The sequence below is a fragment of the Sapajus apella genome, unplaced genomic scaffold, assembly GCF_009761245.1.
Source record: "Sapajus apella isolate SASKATOON/1434 unplaced genomic scaffold, GSC_monkey_1.0 scaffold4, whole genome shotgun sequence".
Taxonomy (NCBI): Eukaryota; Metazoa; Chordata; class Mammalia; order Primates; family Cebidae; genus Sapajus; species Sapajus apella.
In genome coordinates this window covers 20,471,343-20,494,187 of record NW_022436944.1, presented here as the reverse complement: position 1 = coordinate 20,494,187, position 22,845 = coordinate 20,471,343, and the positions used below count along the sequence as shown (strand labels likewise).

At 49.1% G+C, this 22,845-nt stretch overlaps 1 protein-coding gene across 8 annotated transcripts; it reads right to left on the bottom strand.

The window, feature by feature from the left end:
- Positions 1 to 807: 807 nt before the first annotated feature.
- ZIC4 (Zic family member 4) lies at positions 808 to 22,291 on the bottom strand. Of its 8 annotated transcripts, none has more exons than XM_032263941.1 (5): positions 21,176 to 22,291; positions 17,552 to 17,636; positions 10,509 to 11,126; positions 5,678 to 5,993; positions 808 to 3,607 (listed from the first exon to the last, which is right to left on the bottom strand). In XM_032263941.1, coding segments are annotated over exons 2-5 (1,005 nt in total). In that variant the 5' UTR covers positions 17,622 to 17,636; positions 21,176 to 22,291; the 3' UTR covers positions 808 to 3,606. The 8 variants fall into 8 exon arrangements, with proteins under 8 accessions (XP_032119832.1, XP_032119844.1, XP_032119824.1 ...); XM_032263953.1 differs by having other exon boundaries at positions 21,509 to 22,291; XM_032263933.1 differs by lacking the exon at positions 21,176 to 22,291 and adding an exon at positions 18,794 to 21,110 and having other exon boundaries at positions 808 to 5,123.
- Positions 22,292 to 22,845: the final 554 nt, after the last annotated feature.

Below are 22,845 nucleotides of genomic sequence, written 5' to 3'. Positions count from 1 at the left end.
CCACTCCAACCAGCCCCTTGCCAACTTCTCAGGAATAGAAAAGGTGTCAGGCTAACTGCTCGCTGAGGTGGCGCCTGAGCAGTAGGTGCTGGGGAAACAAGGTTTGCGAGTTCCTAGAGGTCCAGTGACCACGCAGTGGAGGAGGGAGAATGATTCTGGAGATTCATTTGAAATAAGTTTGCCAGTGGCTGGGCCAGATAAGAGTGTGCATACATCAGATGCTGAAACCCACCAGATATTGAAATTGGGGCCCAGGGAAGTGTCATGTGGGCTGTAGCCTCCCAGTCTTCAGGCATAGACCTTCGCAGTCATCTGAAGGGAGGCTTGAGGTCTGAAAAATCGCTTCTCACAAAGGGGGGGGGGGGGAATCCAGCTACGAAGATCCCTGCGGGCAACTGTGCCTGAGACACTCCATCAGAGCTGAGTCAGGTCTTACAGCCGAACTGCCCTTTTTCTTTCCTTGTTTTGATTCCCACCAGCTACTGGGCTTTTCTCTGGGAATTCAGAGGTGGTTTATTAGAGGTTGCTCTGATTTGAAAATATAGAAAGGTAGCTTTTCCTGGCAGACACGGAGAGCATCCTTTCAACTTTTTGATTCTACATTGTGTTAATAAATTGGTTGGTGACGTCAGTGTCATTGGGACTAGAGAAGTCTTTCTCACAATGGCCACTTTAGGGGGTCCCTCTATTTTTCTGTCTCAGAGATATTTGTGTGAAGCAGTGAAGAAAGACTGAGGAGAGAACTGGAGGCTTCTGGAGGGCCTCGAATCTCTCCCAGGATGAAGAAACAATAACAGGACACCAGGATTCAAAAGAGGAAGGGAAACGTCACATCATTTATTTCCAAAGAAAATAGCCAAATGGAGCTCCATATACACAAAGGCCTTTGGAAGAAAAAGAAATCACAGATTTAACATCATTTACATTTACATATTTACAAGATCAAGCCATGGCTTTCAACTTTGTTGTTCATTCAACAATCACTTTCAGTCAAACAACTTTTTATTTTCAAGTTAGTTTATAATTTAAGTGACACTAAGGAGACAGATGATAAATCACAAACAGTGTGGGTAGAGAGGGTACAAACAGTCTAAGGTTTCAGCCAGGCTTTTGTGTGTATGTGAATTATGATTACAAAATGTTTGCCTGTCTGTGTAATTCACATTCATTGCAATTATTACATTTTCCCATAAATTAGCAATATAAACAAACATATGGAGACCTCCAGTTAACAAATAAAATCAATATCAGAAACAACATTTTGCAGCAACTATAATAACAGCGTGGGTTACAGCTTGGAAAAACTTCTTTACAAATCATTTATTCAGCACACACAGTGTGGGGGGACCAGCACATCCTTATTTATTTAAATCACCTTTAAAACCACAACAGGAGGTTTGGGGAAACCTGAACTGGTTTCTTTCCTGGGCACAATATAAAATGAAGAACTGCACATGTGGATGAGGGGAAGGATGGGCATTTACATGCATTTTGGATCACTATGTTGTAGACCAAACCTTCTAAACTTCAATTGCCAAGATTATGAAGGAAACAGGAAATTAATAAAACGTCTCTGTCCCTCACCTATTCTCCTTCTTATCAATGGCAGAAAGGGCTTTCTGATTGCTGCCAGTGAGAAGAAACATACAATGGGTATATTTTTAGCAGAGGTGTCTCTGAGGGAGCGGGAGATACTAACAATTGCTTGGCTGCAGTCTTAAGTTCCAAAGATCCTGGGCAAGAATATTAGAAGCCAGAGGGGTACCCAAAAACCCATCCAGGTGACCCAACTTGTGCTGAGTGAAAGCCAGAGCAGAAAGAAGCACACACTCAATTATGGACTTAGGGTTTGTATTCTGCTTGCACCTTCTCTGCATTCTTTTCCTTAAGTCCCAAAGCTTGTGCCAAGGGCCCTCCAACATCTGCATACTTCACCAGGCCAGGCCCTGACCCTGATGTCTAGGCATTGCTTTTGTTTATCCCTTAGCAAGACTTAGCCCTAAAGTTATGTATTGGTGCAGTGTGTGGATTTTTTTTTTTTTTAAGAAGTTTGATTTTTATCTCTTTAGAAACGGTTTGAAACTAACGGGGCAGAGGGAGTTTGACAGAGAGGAGAACAAATCGCTGACAAAGAACCTTTTACGTTTCATCAGCGTTGTTAGGACGACAAGCAGGAATGTCTCAGATAATAACTCCCACTTCAAAGATTTCTCAGCTCAATAGAAAGCGGACCATCCTTTTTATTCAACCACAAGGACTGGCACTAAAGAAGACTCTACTGTTTGATTTTTTTTCACCGTGTTTATTTTTCCCCTATTCACTGGGGTACTTGGATAAAATAAACAACAAGACAATTAAGGGAACATGGACTTCTAACTTTCCTGCCATCTTCCCCACATCCCCTTGGCCTTGGGCTCTTGAGTTTGCATCTAGGACAAGTTCAGGCCTGAGGGTGCCACACACACTGCCTTAGAAAGAAACAAGTTGGGGGGGGGGCGCAAGAGACTTCTGGGATGGAGAGGAAGAAGAGTGGCATGGAAAGTCAGAGTGGAAATGTCCCAAGGGTACAATTTGGACTCCTCAGACACCTCAGGGTGACTCCCTTCCCCACAAGTCTCCATCAAATTTAAGCCTCCACCCTACTCAGGAGTCAGAAAGGCGATTTGTACAAAACTGAGCTGGGAATGTTCATTTGTTAAGCTTCTGAGGCTGCTTTAAAATTATTTACTCCTGACCCTTGAAACTCTTTGGGGCGCAGTCAAGATGCACGGAGTCCTGCTCCTCCCTTTCCTGAAAGTGTCCCCTGCACCAAAGCCTCCCACATCAGGGCGCAGGGTGAACCCCTAAATGTGGGCAAGTCGGGCTCTAGGAAGGAAGTATATACTGGAGAGCGCAGTGACAGTATTAAATGGCGTGAAAGCAAAGGTCAGCGCAAATGTATCTTAATAGAGTGTCTGTAGTGAAGTGTGCCGCCTTTGAAGCGACCGCTCCCCGCGCGTATTTCCATGGCGAGCCTAACGCGGCATGCTGATGCACCGTCAAACTCACACTTTCAACCCCAAAACCCGACTCTTTGAACAACCCGAGCTTGATTAGACCTTTCTCCTTTTCTTTCCCCTCTTACAAACCATTTCCTCGCCTTTAGAAACTCGCCATCAAACCCAAATGCGTCCTCTGATCACCGCAGAAAGCAGAAACAAAGAGGGCTGAGCGGCGATTCAAGCGGCTCTTTTCTTCCTTCACATTATTATCCATTTTTATTATGATCGGGTACAAGTGCCCATTCGCGTGGGTTTTGTTTACCGGAAATTAAATGAAAATGATTTAGTCCGCGTCAAACAAAAATATATACTTGTATACACAAGAAAAAAGGTCTGTTAGACGTAAATATTATGTCCTTAATGAAAAGCCTGGACGGACTCCAGGCTCGGCCTTTCAGGATTTCAGTGCGACTTGCCCATTGCCATAGAAATCCTAACTTACCATGAAGATGCACCGTGGCGAAGAAACACTGCTTTGTGCGCGGACCCTTTGATGTCGCAGGCGCGAGATGCGGGGCGCTCAGCTGCACGGAGCGAGATTACCTTGCGAGCAACGCGGTGGACATCTGTAACAAGCAAATGAAAAATTAAAGGCGATTAGTGACTGACCAAACATTTTTGTTTTATTTCATTATTTTAGATGGGGATAGAAGGCAAAATGGGGAGCCTAGAAACAGAAGAGAAAGACAGGAGTCCTACTTCAGGAAGGGGGACTTTTTAAACACTGGCAGAAGCAGCAAGTTCCGCAGATGCCCTCTGCACCTTAGTGGTGGGGTCGGTGTTTCACGGTGGGAAAGAGTTGTTTGTTGCCGACTGCCTGCGCTGGGTCAGGCAGCCTCTGGGCCCTATTGTGTTAGGGGGAGGCAGGAATTTCAGTTCTCCTTTCTCAATGACGGATTCACTAAGGGTGTATTTGGAAGATTGCATTTTTTATTTGGAGCCAAGAAAACAGTTCCACTTCAGTTAGGACGTTATTTCATCTGATAAAAGTTGTGGCGGCTGCGGGCAGGAGTGCTAATTCTAATTGTATCTGAAGAGGAGAGAGCAGAAGAAAATTCATCAGTGGCAGGGCCAAGACTTGTTTGTTGGGCTCAGCTTTTAAAATTGAGCTATTTTGTGGGGTACTCCCCAGAGGGAAAACCCACCTCCCTGCCCAGCACACACACATACTGATTTTCAAATTCTTAGGGGACTGGAATGAATCTGCCAAAGCTTTATTATTTTATTTTCCTTTTCTTCTTCTTCCTCTTCAAATCTTAGCTAGGATTTTAGGTCAGCCCCCTTCTCCCGCAGAGAGGAGGGAAAACAGGACTGATTTTTTTCCCTTTGGCAACAATTGCAAAGGCCTTCCTCTCCCCCGTCTTCAACATCTGGTTGTTTTTTCTGGGGACTTCATACACAGCATATCAAATACACATTCAATCTAGACCCACTGGGTGTTTGCCTTTACAATATTTATTATTGTGGATCATTTCTCTTGTTCCTCCTCCACCTCTTTAAAAATAAGGTCAACATTGTGCAATTGTTGACAAAGACCATCACCGAATTGACGCGATTCACCCAGACGCTGCCGCCTAGGTCAGGTCCTTCCACTTTAGAAGCCTCGACTCAGTGACGTCATCGGCTCGCTCTACACCCGGAGCCCAAGCACCTACGAGACTCCACAGCCAACGCCTCGACAGGGGTTGGGGTGGGAAAAGGACCCGGGGAGGCCTCACTGCATTGAATCCTGAAGCCTCTCTGGCGTTCCTTTGTCTGTATTTCCTGTTGTTTTGAATTCACTCCCTACCCCAAGTATACAATGTATATCGAATCAGTGGACGACAGGCAGATGTTTCTCTGTGTGCCCAGGCCACTCCTTGGGGCTGGGAGCGTATAACCACCACCCACCCACCCCTGCCAAAAAGACGGTGAATCTCTCTTATCTCCTTTATAAGGTGGTTGGAAAATTAGTACTTATGTTTTTTTTGTTTCAAAGGATAGCTGGGCCAGGGGAAACCATAGGAAGGCAAAGAGGAAAGAAACTGGAGTCAAGAAAACGGCTCTGGAATTCCCTTTGCCCCTTTCTCTTGATCTGCATTTCTGAGATTGGAATTAATGTGGGGGAGGGGAGGATTGGAGTGCGGGTGGGAGCCGCCCAGTCCTCGAGAAAAATATTTCCCATTCTGTGAAGCATGCGGGGATTTTGTGGCTTTACTTTTGCCACCTACAGTTGCCAGGGTTGCACATAAATTCTCCAATTTTTTTCCATCGCCCTGTCTCTCTTCACCCCTAACACTGGTTTTATGCTACACAGTTATGAAGGCACGAGTGGGGGTGACGGTGCTGAGTGTGACTACAAAATAAATATGGGGACCATATTTATCTGTTAAAATAATGGGCATTATGTTAGCATATTCAGTGAGCTCTAGCGACTATTACTGATGGCCGGCCGGCCTTCCTTACTTCCGCCCTCGCCCTCCTCAGGCCTCAGAAACCTGGCCTACTCTGCAGTCGGTGTGTGCCGAAGCAGCAACCACAGAGGCAGCCTTAATACCGGAGGCGGCGGCGGCAGCAGCAACAGGGCCAGGTGGTGGTGCTGGACTGAGGGCGTGGCGGGGGCAGCCGCGGTGGGACCCAAGCCCTGACACACGTACCATTCGCTCAAGTCGGCGCCACGCGCCGCCACCGCCGCCGAGGAGGCCACCTGAGACTCGTGGTCGCAGTCTGACGAGGGCGACACGAGGGCAGACGGTGTAGCCGAATCGTAGCCAGAGCTGGGCGGCGGTGAGCGCCCGTGCACCTTCATGTGCTTACGCAGCGAGCTGGGGTGCGTGTAGCACTTGTCGCAGCCGCGCACCTTGCACGTGTATGGCTTGTCGCTAGTGTGCACGTGCGAATGCTTCTTGCGGTCGCTGCTGTTGGCGAAGCGCCGCTCGCAGCCCTCGAACTCGCACCTGAAGGGCTTCTCGCCTGGCGGAGGCAACGCAGAGACATTAGTGCTCGCGGATCGTGTTCCCTTCAGGTGCTCGCCACCCTCCCCCATTCGTCTCTCATTTTCTGGAAAACGACTACAAAAGATTTTCGGAAATCCCTTTCCACGGAGCCTCAGGTCGAGCACCCCTTTCCCTCGCTCAGAGAGCGCCCCCGGCGCCCTCTCCCGAGCGCCTCCATCCCTCCCCCCCTCCCCCGTCTGGGCTCTGGGGGAGGGTATGGAGGAGGAGCGACAGTGACTCCATCTTAGTTGAGTTTCCATCCTCGGAAATCCTGATCCACTCGGGTTGTTTCCTCCAAATTTTCTCCGCTTGGAACCAGAAGCACCTCTGCTCGGAAATATATTAACGGGGGAGTTCGCATCTGCTGGATATAAAGTTGCTGTTTCAGCCAAACGTCTCTGCCGCTACTCTGCCCAGCCGTTCATCCCTCCCCACCCCCATCCTGGCCCAAATTGTTTCCTAAAGTAGGTTTTGTGCAAACGCCAAAGCGATGAAATAATTTAAGGATGCGCAGCCGACGCACATAGTATGTGCATAATGTGGATTCGTGCTGCAGGGAAAGGTATTCTGAGCAATGATTCACTTCGGAGGAGATTTTTACAGGATATGGAGCCCCCTCTCTCTTCCTTTCTACCCCCTGAGGGCAAACATTTAGCAGCGTTCTTCAAATCTTGCCTAAACCTTCCGGGATCCCTCCAGATACGCGCGCCGGCAATAATATTTTATTACGCTGCTCCAGAGGCCTCCCGGAGACCGAGCTGTGGGCAGCTGGCCCTCCCAGTTCAAACTGACTTGCGAAGTAGACCAGGCTCCCCAGACCACCCCCACCTGCCTGTGGGCCTCTCAGGCCTAAGAGGAGGGGTTGGCGCGGTAGGCTCCCCACAGGCTGAGCGGGATCCGAGGTCTCTACTGCAACCACGCCCTTGAGCGCTGCGGCTTCGGGAAGAGAACAGCGGCTGCTGTCAGGTCAGGCCCGGATCCGCAGACTGGAGGGCGACTGGGCGGCTAAGATAGGCCTGGGAGGGGCTGCGATGCCCTGTAGAGCCGAGGGAAGGCGCGAGTGCGCGTTAGAGTGACAATATTGGCCGGACCGAGCCCCAATCCAGGAGCTCACGGCCACCTGAATTGGCTGACGTGTGGGAGAGGAAAGGACCCCGAGAATCCGGAAGCCTAGATTCCTGCCGGAGCTGAAGTGCTGAGGAAATGGGGGAAGAAGGTGTCTGGGCGCTTTAAACAAATGGCTGCCGCCCAGCGCTCTGAGTTAAGGGACCGGCTACCTGGCGTCTAGCTGAGGAGGAAGACGCACGGCTGGAGAACTGTTGCCTTTGTAGTTGCTTCTCCCGCTGCATCCAGGAAAGATAGGCGCTTTGGGGCCGGTTTGAACAAACAAAGCCCCGGCTCCCGAGCCCTGCTGAGGCTCGGGGGCAGAGAGGTTTGCGCATAACCCGCACTTCTACGCAGTCAGTGGCTTCTGAGCCCAGGTCTCCGGGACCGCCCAGTCGCTGGATTCCCACCCTACAGGAGTACAGCTAGTACATCCGACCCTCTGAAAGGTGTTGGCACCTGCCATTTCGCGGGACACAGGCACCATTTTATAAACCAGTGGGAGAAAGATGCAGAATAAATCAGTGTTCTTATTTGTCCCTTGTTTTCGGTCCTCTGATTACTGTCAGCATTTGCAAACCCAAAACTTTTTTCCATTAAAAAAAAAAAAAAAACTTACAAAAAACCATGAAATTCAGGCCCTGCAAAAGAAACCAAGGTTATTTTGAGAAAACAGAGGTGAACTGGAATTTGAGGTTGATGCCCCCACACCCGAAAACAAATTCCCGCCAAACACTTATCCGATCTAGTGAGCGCCTCGCTGGACATTCACGTAAAACAAAAACAATGATTTCGCTCCAGACGAGGAGCTGAGGAGAAAATAGCTGTGCACTGAGGTGATATCCGCAGCCGGGAAGTTCGCAGGCCCCTGGAAGGCCAGGTGACGCCGCGCCCCCAGCTCGCTCCAGAGCTGCAGGAGGCGCCCTGGTCTCCGCGCTTGACATCACCCCCGCCCCCCGCCAACACCCGGCCTCCCGTCCTTCCCCCTCCCTTCAGCTCCCTGCGCTGCGCCCTGGGTGGGTGGGTGAATGTGGAAAGGCAGAGTTGGGCTAGGCCCCTGCAGCCCGCTCGGAGCGTCCTAGGCCTGACTGCGCTGTGAAAGACCCAGATTCTCCTCCTAGAGGCTCCGCAGCCCGGAAAGGCCTCCTCTCCGACTCTGCGCGGAGCCCGCCCGGCAAAGTTCGGAAGCTCCGGGCAGCTGGGCCAGCGCCATTTTCTTGCACTTGTGGTTGGATCTGGCTGTCCCGGCGACTGCGCCCCGGCGTGGTCTCTTCTCCTCTACCTCGGAACCCCAGCACTGACTCGCTATCAGACTCCGGGGAAGGTGTGGCGAGCTCCCGGCCGAGGGGTCTCGGGAGAGGAGCTGGGCGGCAGTGGCCAGGCGGAGAGCTGTAGCTGGCCTGCGCCACCCTCCCTGAGGCACCATTGTTTCGGGATCGCTGTGACCGCCACAAAGTGAAACCTGTCGGTGCTGACAATCGCCTCCAAAGCCAGACCCGGGATTCAGGTCAGGGAGAATCTCAACTCCTGAGAATTTTGCTCCTGTTTGCCGCTTCCGCGACTCGAGGAAATGAAACGCCATTAATATTTGAAAAGGCAATTATTTTCCTGTTGAATCGAGAACTGTCTTCATGAATAATTTGTAGTGAGGTCTATTGCCATTTGAGAAACATTTTTTTTTTTCTTTCTCTCTCTCTGTCTCTCACTCTCTCGCTTCTCTTCTTACTACTTAGAAGGGGGATTTGAGGAAAATGCCAGAGCAGGCGAGACTCTGTAGTTTATTGGTGGTGGTGTTTTTTTGTTTTTTGTTTTTTTTTTCACCAGTAATGAATCAGGCCCGGGAGCCGAAAGAACGCACAAAATTCTGTCCTGAAAAGACGAAAATCTGAGCCAGCCCTGGCGCACTGAACTTGCTGCTCTGCTGTAGGTCGACTGCGCTAAGAATTTAACCATTTTCTGCTTCACAGACTTCAAACAGTGGGCCGGCAAAGAGCAGTAAAAGTTTGTTTGTTTTAAAAAAAACAACCCTGTCATTAAAGATGAGTTCCTTCTCCAGCTCGGGACTCCGAGTTTACCTTCCGGGAGTCGGCCGCCAGCTCCTGGAGTAGCAGGCCTGGGGCCAGGATTCGGGTGTGACCTACTGCCTCCTCCCCGAGATAAAACTTCCGGGGAGGGTGTGAGATTCCTTCCACAGGATGGGGAACCCCGGAAAGAGCTGGGAAAGAGCTCAGGGAAACCGTACACTTCCAGACAAACTTTAGAAATAAAGTGCCAGCCTCCAAGTGGACTTTGATCTGGTCTCCATGTGTGCCAGTGTCCAGGCACGGACCTTCCCAGGGAAGGGAGACTTGGGGAGAAGACAGAATTGAGCAGAGCTAGCCTTAGGGAGTTCTTTGACTCCAATTATTGTAGATGTTCCAGCAAGAGTAGGCGTAAGGCAAGGCACCGGACAGTAGGAGAAGTGGGGCACCGAGCTGGAATTTATTTTATTTTCTCCTGTTTACACCAGTCCCTTCTCCCCTCCCCCAACTGGGAAGTGGAGAAGACGTTGATTTCTTAAACTTCCAGGGAGGAGGAGCAAGAAAACCCTAGTTAAGCAGAGTACAAACAATGGCTGCTAAACTAATTAATGTAACTTCACAGGCTGTTCTGGAAGTGTGAAAACTTTCTCTTTGCAGTTGCATTCATTAGAGATGCTCTGGCTAGAGGAGTTCAATTTTGCAGGCTCTTGCACGGGACTTTTTTTCCTGTTAACTAGAAGTGGCAGATGTGTTTGACACATGCCCCCATTTCCCATAGCAGCTCCGTAAATGACATTTAAGGTGGATAGGTCCCGGTAGGTCTGTGCTAAAGCAAAAATGAGGGTTCACAAGCATCCCTAGTGTCCGGTCACCGAGGCTCAAAAAAGGTACAAAGTTGGCCTATTCGACCCCCAACTCCTAAAGAAGGCTCCAGAGCCTGCTAACCTAGTACGCCAGGTTATCAGGTTGACAGGTGGAAGAGTTGTGCCGAACAATTCCAAAGGGACCAGGGAAAAAGTTAGACATCTGTTCTTATGTCTTTACGACTTTGGGGAACAATGCTGTTTGTTAATATCTTAAAATCAAACTCATAAGCAGAGAGCACACGTTTGCACACACAGGGACTTAAGCACGTTCACTCTTGTCCCCCAGAACAGAAACCCCACACTATCCTCCCTACACACAGCCTCCGGAAACTTCTGTGATTCTAAGAATCGAAGCGCATAATTAATATTTTATGGCCTTGGTTCATGGAAACAACACCAAAATATTTCCCCCCTCCCCTCAGTTGGGCCTTGAGGAAATCCAGACCCGAGGGCCTGCTTCCCCAGAGGGTCCGCACGCGACAGACAGCGCCGAATACTGACCTGTGTGAGTTCGTTTGTGTATTTTGAGATTTTCTGATCTAGCAAAGACCTTCCCACACCCCGGGAAAGGACAAGGGAAGGGCTTCTCGCCCGTGTGCACGCGGATGTGATTTACAAGTTTGTATTTGGCTTTGAAGGGCTTGCCCTGGCGCGGACACTCCTCCCAGAAGCAAATGTGGTTGGCCTGTTCCGGGCCGCCGACGTGCTCCACGGTGACGTGCGTAACCAGCTCGTGCATGGTGCTGAAAGTTTTGGAGCAGAGGCGCGGGGGCGCGGTGCCGTCGGCCGCCAGCCACTTGCAGATGAGCTCCTGTTTGATGGGCTGGCGCATGTAGCGGAAGAAAGCGCCAGGACCGTGGGGCGCGGCGAGGTTCACCGTCAGGTTCATGCCCCCGTAGCCATGCAGGGCTGCGGCAGCTGCCAGGGCGTCGCTGCGGGCCGCAGGCCCCGGCGGGAAGGGCTCTGGCCGAGCGTACATGTCTCCAGGGAGCCCCAGACGAAGGAGTCCATTCAAAGAACGGCTGGGGGAGGCCTGGGGAGGCTCCTCGTGGAGGCCCGGGAACACCGAGGGGCTGGAGGCGGCGGTGAGCTGGGGGTCATGGTGTCCAGAGCTGCTACCTGTTGTCGAAACAAATAGCACGCATGAGAACGAGTGGCGTGGGCTGAGCGCTCTTCCCTGGGCCCCGGGGGGCAGGCCCAGCCCAGCCGCTCTACGGCCTCTGCGGTCAGCGATGGAACTCAGAGCCAGACGGCGCCAGCAGTGAACCCGGTGGACAGAGAAAGGCCGAACGCCTTCGCCGCTGTTGGGCCGGGTTGCTGTTCGGCCAAGTCCCCTGCCGTGCCATGAGCTGGAGAGGGACGGTAACGGCAGAGTAGATGTACGGGGTACTGGGAGGCGCAGGGCTGAGCCTGTGGGTTGCTGGGGTTTCTGCTCCAGAGGGGTCGGACCTGAGTCCCAAGCGAACTTTGGTGGCCAACACTCTGGGGCGCTCCGGGGCACGGTGCCCTGCCGGGAAGTGGAGGTGATAAAAATGATGGTGTTGAGGGTGGTGGTGGTTCTGAAGCGCCCCAGCCATATACATTAATTTCAGTGCCCCGCTTGGATGGGAGAGGGCGGCCTGCTGCATGCCGGCCCTGGCTGCCCGGAGCTCCCTGTACCGGCCCGCTAAAGCCACTGTCACCTGACTGTGGGGAGGGGAAAGGACAGCCACACAAAAAACTTCTGCAAAGTTTTTTTTTTTCTTCCTCTTTTTCTTCTTCTCAAGGTTTGGATTTGGGTGCCCCCACCCCCTTGGTTATTAATGCCTACACGAAATCCTGTACACTACAGAGGCAGCAGCAGGGCGCGTTAGGAAGTCAATAGAGATTCAGGGCCGTGGCCCGGGCCCACAGAGAGGAACAATCGCCTGGGTCGCCCATTGGCCAGTGGCCGGGCCCGACGTCAGTGATGACAGGTCCTGCCGCACGCGGTCTGTCTCTCTCTCTCTCTCTCTCTCTTCCCCGCCCCATTCCCTCGCCCCCACCCACACACACCCTGCTTCCCTCCCTCACTCCACCCCCACAGCATCTCATGCTTCTACTGCTCATGCGCTCTGACCCGGGCACAAATCCTTTTCTCTCCCCTTGAGCCCCTTCCCCCTCTCCGGAAAGCTGAGTGGATCAGCTTTGCCTCAGGGCTCCTGAAAGTACTCGGGGCTGCATTTTGCCACCATTCACCACAACTCTGGGGAGGGAGCCTTGCGCTGAGCCTTAAAGTCCCCTCGGGAGCTCAGTCGGGGCTGATAGGTAGCAACGAGCGCTCAGAGATGGCGGTCTGGTTGGGCAGTTTGTCCCTGTAGCCAGCAAGAAGAGGGCGCCGGGATCGAGGGACCAAAAAAGGCTGCTGCCTCGGGGGCCAGGAGCTGAGAAACTCCTAGGCTAGCGGCCCTTGAGCCTAATTTTATTTTTTCGCTTTCTCCGAAATGTTTTGTTTCTCTCGTGTTTCTGGTCCTTTTCGTCTCTCTTATTTTCCCCAAACCCGCTACCTCACTTTGTCTTCCTTTCTTCTCCCCTCCCCCTCTCTTTTCCCTCTACTCTCTTCCCATTTAGCCTGGCAGGCCCCTCCCCGCCGTGTTGGCGAGCTCGTAGACGCACGAAACCCAAGGATCTGGCCCTGACCAGGGCCAGTATTAGGAGGGAAGTGGTGACGGCCTGGAAAGGCTGGGCTCGAACCCATGCCTTCCTGAGAGGTCACTCCCCCCCACAAATCACACCCATCCGCGGGCTGGCTGGCCAAAGAAACAAAGGAGTCGGGCGTGCATCCAGGAGAAACAGGTTTTCACTCTCAGATCTTCCTGGGCCAATCAAGGATCCTGAGCTCTATACCCTGCAGTCGTAGGGAGCCTCTGGGAAAAAGGATTTAAGGGTGACTTCCACTTTCAGCTTCGGCTACTTGTTGCCTTCGGTCCGAGCCTCCTCTGCCTCCCTCCTAGCTCGTCTTAGGCCTCTGTAGAGAGTGCACGCCGCGTTTCCCGGTCCATGCTCTGAGAGGGCCTGCAGGCCCGTGGCCGCCTCTCACAAGATGGCCTCGAGTACTAGGGGCGCCAACTTAGAGGGATGGGGGTCGGTCCCAGCAGTGGAAAAACTTAAGTTCTGGCCCAGTCGAGTGTGGCAGAAGCCCGGGGGCGGGGGCTGATGGGCTGTGACGGCGGTCGGGCTTCCTTTGTCTGCGCAGACCGGCTAAGGTCAGCTGCGAGGTCCGGCGATTTAAAGGGCTGCTGACCGGAACTCCTGCCTTGTCACTGCAGCCAAAAATGCCAGCCTAAGCGCTTGGGCTTCCCTGGCGGCCATAAAAAGTGCCCCCTAAACAGAGAAAGGCTTGTATTTTTAAGAAAAGTTTTAAAGATTGTGTAAAATATCCCATACTCCTTAGCAGAGGCAAGAAATTCGGGCAGATTACCAGCAACGCTGACTAGAAATTGACTGAACTGTTCCTCCCCCTCCCCCCAGCACCAAAGACTATTCTTACACATTTCCTGGATAGTAAATAAGGCTTTCTTTTAAATTTTTAAAAATAATTAACTAATGTATAACAGTTGGCAGATTCTTTGAGACCTTCATTTAATGCATTGTTCCCCCCTTGGGTACACTTTAGGGAGGGATTAACTTCTACAACAATTTATCTCCACTTAGACAAGTCCAGATCTTTCTAGACGAAGAGCTTAGGTAACTCTACCAACAGATACTATGCCAGCATATATATATATATATATATATATATATATATATATATATATATATATGGGGAAACATGGTGACTGCAAAGACTCCCACTTTCTACTCTCAAAACCAAGGGCCTCCACACAGCAGTTCTGTGTGGAGAACTAGACTCTCAGGATTTGTCTCCCTGGCTTTCACCTTCTCCCATGGTTTACCCTCCACCAACAGGCAATGCCTCTGATCCTTCCCTTGACTTCCCCTTATCCAGGTAGTGGTCTGGCCAGGTTTCCAGCAAAAGGTTTCTACATCTCAATGAGTCATTTAATGTCTCCCCACCTCACAGGTGTCTGTTCAATAATGCAATTGTCTAGGCAACTCTGGACTGACCCATGAAGGTCTCCAAAAAGCAAAACAAAAGCCAGATGTGTTCTTCCCTAGAATTCCTTGTCCAGCTGTTTTTTACTATCCTCATCTCAACACAGAGCTTAGTCAATTTCTGTAGCATTCAGGTTTAAGTGCAGGGGCATGTCTGCAATAATCTTGCAATTAAAATATTTTTTCTCCACTGGAACCTAGGTAATCTACAACCAATGGTTCAGAATGTTTGTCAAACTCATCCACTTTAGCTTTAAGACTCTGATTTGCACACATATGAATTTCTTTCTCTCTCTTTCTTTCTCTCTCTCTCTCTCCCCTCTCTTTCTTTCTTTCTTTCTTTCTTCCTTTCTTCCTTTCTTTCTTTTCTTCCCCTCGCCCCCACCAGATGGAGTCTCCCTCTGTGGTCCAGGCTGCAGTGCAATGGCACATCTCCGCTTACTGCAACATCCTCCTTTCAGGTTCAAGTGATTCTTCCACCTCAGCCTCCCATGTAGCTGAGATTACAGGCACCCACCATCATGCCCGGCTAATTTTTGCATTTTTAGTAGAGACAGGTTTTCACCATGTTAGCCAGGCTGGTCTTGAACTCCTGAACTCAGGTCATCTGCCCACCTGAGCCTCCTGGAGTGCAGAAATTACAGGCGTGAGCCGCCACTGTGCCAGGCCTGATTTCTTAATATACATACTGTGACCCCACCTCCATCACAAGCTTTGAATAGTGGCACAAACAGGAGAAGAGGGGGTTTTAGTTGTTTCAGGCTGTGGACCCCTTAGGGAGCCTGTTGAACTCTTAATAGTCCAGTATTTGCTGTCCATATTCATCATAGAAGAAAACACTAACTTTCCAATAGAAGGCTGTGAAAATAAAGATGCATTTTTTTTTCCTCATCCAAGTTTATGGGCCCTCTGGAATTCTAACCACTGACTCTCTGGACTCCAGGGATAAGAAGCAGAGGTTTTATACACATAGGCTGCTAGCATACCACACACTTTCTGTTAGTCACTTTGCCTTTGAAAAGCTTTGAACTTGCGGATGACTTTTTTTGTGCTAGCAGCAAGAGGGCAAACACATCTGATTCAGCCAAAATCAAGGACAGTAGGCTGGCCCCATGGAGCTCCTTCCCAGATGCAGCCTTATCTTGAAAGCCAAAAACATCTGGGACCCATTCTGGGTATCTGCTTCTTGCTTGAGTAGCCAGGGGTCAGTAGACCTGCAGGTCACTGAGGTTGCCTGATCTTTGCAAGTTCCTTAGAGCCATATGGTCTATATCTTTGTTGGCTAAACACAGCAATGGGTTCAGACATTCTCCTAGAAGGATATTTCCCCAGAGACAGCAATAAAGAAAAGAAATTGTACAACTAAAATTTGCAGACAAGAAACTTTGGGCAATTATATAAGGGTCTTCAAGGTATGTCTTTGGAATAAGCCCCAAAGCAGTGTCCAGCTAGAGGTGGTGGGACATCAACATCTGAGAGACATATTTTAGTCTAGAGAGATCATTTCAAGTCTTCCAGAGCCTGGGAAGCAAGGAATCCAAGCTACAGAGATTATAAATTGAGCAGGCTAAGGAATGGTGTCTCCTCAGTGGTCTTCAGAGTTTTTTTTCCAGAAACATCTCACTATACCTGCTCCAACACCAAATGCTTGACTGAAGCATTCTATTCCTTTCTATGCCTGGAGCTATAGCGTTAAGTCTATTTTTCTGCTTCATTTGTAGAGAAAAAGAATATCCCACAACCCACAGATCGTTAGCAGATGTCAAAAAGAAGCACTGGAAGCTTGCTTTCATGGGAACCTATTTGGAGCATATTCCACCACTAGACCCCAAATATCCCTCAATCTTCAGAGCCTCTGCAAAGCAGTGCCTAGAATCATGCCCTAAACACTTTTTCTCACCCTGCCCAGACCAAGACAATGATGTAAACAAGTGATTTCCTCGTTCTACTTTGTAGAAACAGGATATTTGGTGGCCCTAGCTTCTACCAGAGCTCCTTAAATCACCGGTTTGAATACCTGATCTCTTTCCATTGGAAAGGAAAAAAAATGTAGGATATTTCAGATCAACAGCTGGGCTACTTTTTCATTTTAACATTTTAAGCATTGTTAAATTAAATGATGATTACTTGTTGTAAGTTATGCCCAGATCAGGAGCCGGGCCCTAATCAACTGTGGGTCACTGTATTAGAGCCTGGCTAGGAACAAGTTTTGTTATCTGAATGTTCTGCATCTAAATCAGTAGTCACTTGTTCAGTTCTTTCCTCCCTATTTCTGGTCAGGTTGCCACCCTAAAGCGAGGTAAATTTCTTTAGAGGCTAGTCACAGACAGACTTCAGGATTTCTACAGAAGGAGATTGCCTTTATTCTTATGCAAAGAAATAACTTAAGCCCCAGCAGCCTATCCATATTTCTAAGTCCAAATTGTGCAAAGGAGATGAGATCTATTAGGATTTTGGCAATAAAGGAGGATATTCTTCTCCTCTGCTATGAAAATTTGAGCTTTAAATATCATTAATGGGACCGAGTATGGAAGAAAATATACTTGGATAGACTTTATTTTCCAAACAAGGATTCTACAAAACATTCTGTGACAAAGTCTTAGGAAACGTTGCTTTTGGATTTTCCAAAACAGGATGTTCTAAAACAGCCTTAAGGAATAAAGACAACTGAATTTACATAATAACTCACATCTCTCTTGAGACTTTTGCCATCAAATAATCCCCAGATAATATAAGAGATCCATTTCTAGAGTTGTCCATTTGACTTTTGTTAAAAAGGTTGCTTTGCCTACCAATGAGGAAACATCTTTGGAAGCAACCACCAGCTAGTGATACAGTTGAAATGAGGAAAACTAGATGCCTGGAAGGGAAAACACCCAATCCTAAATCATATGCTTATTCTAAATGGAATATTAAATTAAATTCTTCACAATGAAGGTATTCCTGACAGAGCGGCTGTCAGTCACCCCCTGTTCAGACACCACATTGTGGGAACCTCATCGCTACCACATTGCAGAAGGCTGGTATCCCTGGTAAAGATGATGTATGTCATGTAAACCCCATCACCCAGATCAAAGTCTGCTTTTTTCATGGAAGCCAATACATGTCAAACCTCATTCCAATCAAATCATCTGGAAATGAATTCAAGATGAATATGTCATAGAATAATGTGACAGTGGAATTGCAGAAGGTCAGGGGTGGTTGTTTCAATGAGAGAGTCGTCAAATATTAATTCTGGAACGTCCAGATGAGTAGGCATTGAGGGGGATTAGCCGGCTGCTGGTGGGATGTCGTGTCATTGATTTGTGTGCAAATGTATTGAACACCAAGGTGTTCTAAGTTTCATTTGAACTCAAGAAACTCCCTCCAAACTCTCAACCCAATGTAAACAAAAGACAAAACAAAACTTCCTACTTAAAAATAAGAAAAGAAACCAGCAAACCAATATTCAAAAGAGGATTTTAACTTACTTGACTCTTTCAGAGTGTTTCGGTAAAGCCGTAATCGTTTCCTCATCACCAAGGATGTCTTGTATCTCATTTTCTGAGTTTGAGCCTGTTTGGGAAGAAAAGGGTGACAGTCACTAGTTAAACAATTTTATACACCTGTGTGGCAAAATTCTGTGGTTTGAATGTATGAATGAAAGAAGGTATTGGTCTGAAGAAAGGCTTTTGGTCTTTGACCATTTTCAAATTTGGAAGCTGAAGAAAAGGCTACTGCCAAGAACAGCCCATATTGCGAAATGATATATCTTTGGTGATAAAAATATGGAAAAATTGTCATTTTCCAGCAAGGCTTTTATTTGAAACTCCTTTGTTGTTTTACCTTGCAAATAGAAGTAAGCTCTCTTTTAGTCAGTGCTCAAAAATCTGTAGCTTCTCGAATTTAAATTAATTGTATAAGAAACCCCATTATTTTTATGAAGTTTATGAACTGAAATTTAGTGAGGTGTGGCGGGGAAAGCCTACTGAACCCTGAGAGGTTAGTAGTTCAAATTTGAGTTACAACTGTTGGAACTGAGAGGACAGGAATTTCTTTGCAGGTTTTCAAATCCTGTTCTGCCTGTGATGCTGCAGAATTCCTTAGCCTCACATTTCCCACACCCCAGGCCCATTTGGGATCCATCACCAGTTGATTTTTTAAAGCTAATGTAAAATTTGTCAGATTAAAAAGGTATAATTTTAATCATTTGATTCGAATCATTCACATTTCATAGTCCAGAAGGGTAGAAATAATACCGCCCCCCCCAAGATATACACATTACTTATCAGATTCACTTTGTGGCTAAAGCTACCAAACCATTGGCCATCTTAAATACTTAAAGCCATCCTGAGGACCTCTGCATCTGTCAGGCAAGGCTGAAGGCAGTTAAGCAGCCAAACAGAAGCATCTACCCGCCCCGACCCTCAATTTGGCCTAGAAAGAAAAACAGTCATTGAAAAGGTCTCAGGCTGGACAAACACAGCAAGTCCTCTGTCAATGGGGATGTCTGCCCACAGAACAAGCAGTTGTTTAACTTGTTGAACCACAGGCCAAATCCAAGTGGGGCTCTGTTATCTTAAAGGGTATCCAGTTCTCTGTGCACAAAAATCTCTCTCTCTCTCTCTCTCCCCCTCAACCTCCATCAAGAATTCCAACTAGCCTAGCGGCTTTTACTCTTCCATCTTCCCTCCTTTCTAGGTCCAGGCCTGGGAGGCAGGGGGTAAACTCACCTTTTCCCAGAGGGTATTATTATTTTCAATTCTTTCTAACCAAAAGGCATTCTTCCCCAAAGGTAATAAGCTCCTTCCAGCACGAATCAGGAAAGAAAGGAGGCCTAACTTTGCATTCCTACAGAAGGGCAGCATGCTGGGCGTCCTCGCTCTGAAATTTCCTCATGGCAGGATGTCTGGCATGGAGAAGTCCTGGTTGGTTGGCAATAATAGAATTAACTTTTTTTGCTTCTGGGGGAAATGGGTGTAATATTCCTTAGAGATTTCTATCCACCGGCAAGGCTACCTCAACCCAATTTCTAAGAGGACTGGATCACTTTTGCCCCAGGCCCCATCAGCCTTTTGTGCACTACAGACCCACAGACATGCAAACAAATGTTGCAGAGGTCGAACTAGAACAGGCAACAGGGACTTTAGGAGACTCTCTGTAGCATTTCCATTACCCAGCCTACACAGCGAACCAGGGTAAAACATCTCCTTTGGTTCAAACTCTGACGCCATTTAGCAAACAAGCCAGTCATCTTGCTGAAGGGTAGTTGAGAGGATTTGGGAGGAATCCCTGGGCCCAGGGACCTGAGGACTCAAACAACCCCGGAATATAGGAACTCAGTTTCGTTTTTCCCCAAATGCTTGCTCCCCACGTCAGCCGCAGCCTCCGAATTTCCAGGCCATAGCACATCCTGGAGACTTTTTGGAGTCTTCCTTTCTGCTCCCACCTTGAGAAGAGGAAAGGGTGCTAGGGAGCCCCAGTGATTGATAGCGCCGGAGGCGAGCCAAGAAGGTGGGGCGGTGGGTAGGTGCAAAAAGAACCATTTTTATTTGGAGGAATCTCGGAAGCTGCAAGTAGTGGGATCGACCTAGCCAGCGCAAGACTACCCAAGGTCAGAGGTCAGCTGCAACCAGGGACTTCATTCAGTTCCGGAGCTGCTTCTTACTGATTCGCCGGCAGGCTCGGGAAAGGCTTGGCCACCTCTCCGCTGCAACTTGTCCCTGGCGGGCGCAGAGCAAAAACCCTGAAAGCTGGCTGGCTTAGAGCTCCAAGCCAGAGCGGCTGCCTGATTTCACCATCTGCACCCCGGACTTTTTTGGCTCCCCTCCATCCGACCCTCAAGTGCCAGGAGGTTGAGCTGCTGAGACTGGGTTAGGCAGGGGCCTTTACTTATTCTCCTATTCTCTAGAGGGAGAAGCTCGGGTTTCCCAGCTCGGCGCTGAAGTGTGGGCAGCCTCCGGGTTCCCAGAATAGTTTCTATCAGTAGATCACCTGCAGGATCATCTTGGGCATTTAACCCTCCCTTTGAGTCACCCCTCCCTCAACCTTCAGGCGGCTGAGATAGGAGAAAAATCAGCGGAGTGCGGTGGTATGGGTCGCTGCGAGGCCAATACTGTCGGAAAGCGGGGAAAATATGACCTTGGAATCCAAAGACTTTCCTGAAGACGGTGACTGCCGAAGTACAACCCTCCAAAACCCTTTCCGCTTTCCTAGGACTTTTCCATGGGCTATTCATTAACCCCAACTTTCAGGTCCAACCTCTGAGCCAGTCCTAGCTTTCGTTCACAGCTCAACTCCGTTCCCTCACTTGCCCCTAATTTCCAATGCCCCTGGGTCTATGCCAGGGGCCAGAATCCTAGGGGCTGCGGCCTGCTCCCCAGAGAACTAGTTGCTGCTCTTGTTCACATTGGAGAGAAAGCAAGCCACGTCTCGAACCCACTGCTGGCCAAACGCAGAGAGCAGATCCCAGCAGTCAGCTTCCTGAGGCAGGACCAAGATGAGGGAGGACAAGGAGCCGGCCCGAGGTGGACTCAGGCGGCATCTGCCCTCAGGTTGGGGCGGAGAAGCTCCATCGTCTTGCTGCCAGCTGGTCTAACTTGGCTCTTTGACCCTGGAGAGGGGAAGCGGAGACCCTCCTCACCATTCCCTTGGGGGCAGAGCAAAGAGACCGCCTGTAAAGGGGGCATCTGCCTTGCTCATTTATCGCGAGGGAAGCTAGGGGCCACGATTCCCCTTCTTGTGCCCAAGGTGGGGCACCCAGACAATTTACAAGGAGAGAAGGAAAGGCAGGCAGGCAACAAGCTACTCCTGGTTCCTGTGCCAGTGGGAGCCCCATTTGTCCCCCTTTTCCCTCCTCCTGGGAGGAAGGGATGGACTCATCCTCAGCGCTGCCCCTCTGCGGAAGACCCCCCCTCCTTTCCCTTAGTGTCAGTGGGGTGGGGCCTGTATCCACGGTTGGGGTGGGGGAAGGAAGGAGGAAATGGGGCAGAAATACTGGCTGGGCCTCTTTCCCCACTGGGGTTTAGGTGCCAGTGGCTCCCTTGAGAGCACTTGCTACCCGCTCGCTAGAGGTACTGGTCTCATCTGTCTGCCCCCTGGACTGGTGCACTTACCCCACTCCACCTGTTGCCAGGATCGCCTCATTTCTGCACATCATTTCGGGGTGGCTGAGAGGGGACCACAAACCCCTCCAAGCCTCTCTTTTGTGGTTCCAGCGAGGCGGTCATCCTTCATTTCTCCTTTTCCAGCTTTCGGGAAGCAGTTAGGGAATGTATGATGAAGCAGAAATGAGCCGTCAGGATGATATTTTAATGGCTTATATGTCACGTTGGTGCATGTGGCTTTGAACTGGAGCCGCTCGCGTTTCCTGCAGAGAGCGCCGCAAATCCCACTTGATAACTTCTACAACCCACAACTTTTTTTTTTTTTCTCACATTCACTCTTACCCTGTATATTTGGATGTGTTTCCTAAAAATACCCTCTTGTCAACGTCCCCGTTGGATTTTCCACAGACTGGAGAGGAGAAGACTGACTTTTCTTTTTTGAAGAATTATTTTCCCTCTCCCCCTCCCAACAGCTACCCTTCCCCCTTCGATCCCCTCCCTCGTAGGATTTTTTTTTTTTTTTTTCCTGAAAGGCGGGTGAGGTGGGTTCAATATCTGTTCTCCCTAGTGAGAGGAATACAGCCTCTAGAGAAAACTTCTCCTTGCAGATGAGGTTTGCTCAGCTCCAGGGGAAGTAGGATCCCTGTAGGTAAAAAAGACTTAGTGACTCTGATACAGCTTTTTTGTCTAAGAAAAAAAGTGTATAATAATTTTTAAAAATGCCTCAGCGCTTTCTTTCCCTCCACTCCTCACTCCATTCCATTCCATTCAAAGTTGGTGGGAAATGCTGGGCTGCTAGACTCAGACTTGTTGATGGGAATAGAGCAATTGATTTTTTTTTTTTTCTTCTCTAATTTCTATTTCCCAGCACAAGCACAAATGCTCAGCCAGGTCCCTTCAGGCACCGAGAAATTATCCGGGATACCCAAGCCGACTTTTGAGCAAGCAGATCCCATGAAAAGTGCAGTCCCTCTGGCCAGCCCCAAGCGAAAATCTCGCCGGTGAGAAGACCAGAAAACCAGAAAGGCGAGGAGCGGCAGACGCTGACCCTGCCTTCCTCCAGCCCGTGCAGTCAGCGCCGGCGTCAGGGCAAAAAAATATATTCATGTTCATTTTCCTCTCTCTGGGGCACTGGTGAGTTTCCTAACAGGGCCGCCTGTGAAAGGATGAGTTGAGGTTTCTTTGTCTGGAAAAGAGTTTAGGGCTTTGATTCAGCTGCAAAGAAGCCAAATGAAGTTAGAAACAAAGGGTAAATTGAAGGATTCCGACTCTTGGCTTTTTGTGTTTTCCTTACTAGAAAATAATTAGACCTAATGAATATGCAGACGCTTCAGCTAAGCCCTCGGCCAGGGCTGCTGAGTTTTAAACAGAGCTGCGGAGAAATGCAACCCTCAGCCCCACAACCCCCAGCATCCGCGAGCATTTTTTGAAATGCATAAATGTTGCTTGGCTTAATTGATTGAGTCACAGGGATTTTTTTTTTTTTCCTGCTTTTAAGTACCATACTCCCCTACCTTTCAACAATCATTTTAATATATAGTCAATGGCTCTTTGTGGACGGGACAAAAAGAAAGTACGCGCAGTTGTTGAATAGACTTTGCGCTAGGCAAAGACAGGTTAATCGAGGGCCGCATCGCGAAAACAAGCGAGTGTTGTATGTTTGCACTGAATCCAAATGT

Coding starts and splice junctions, on each gene's coding strand:
- ZIC4 (XM_032263933.1), bottom strand. CDS start 18,928: ATGCTGCCCTTCTGTAGGAATGCAAAGTTAGGCCTCCTTTCTTTCCTG. Junction 17,637..18,793: donor ATAATACCCTCTGGGAAAAG/GTGAGTTTACCC, acceptor CTTCCCAAACAG/GCTCAAACTCAGAAAATGAG. Junction 5,994..10,508: donor ACACAAACGAACTCACACAG/GTCAGTATTCGG, acceptor TGCCTCCGCCAG/GCGAGAAGCCCTTCAGGTGC.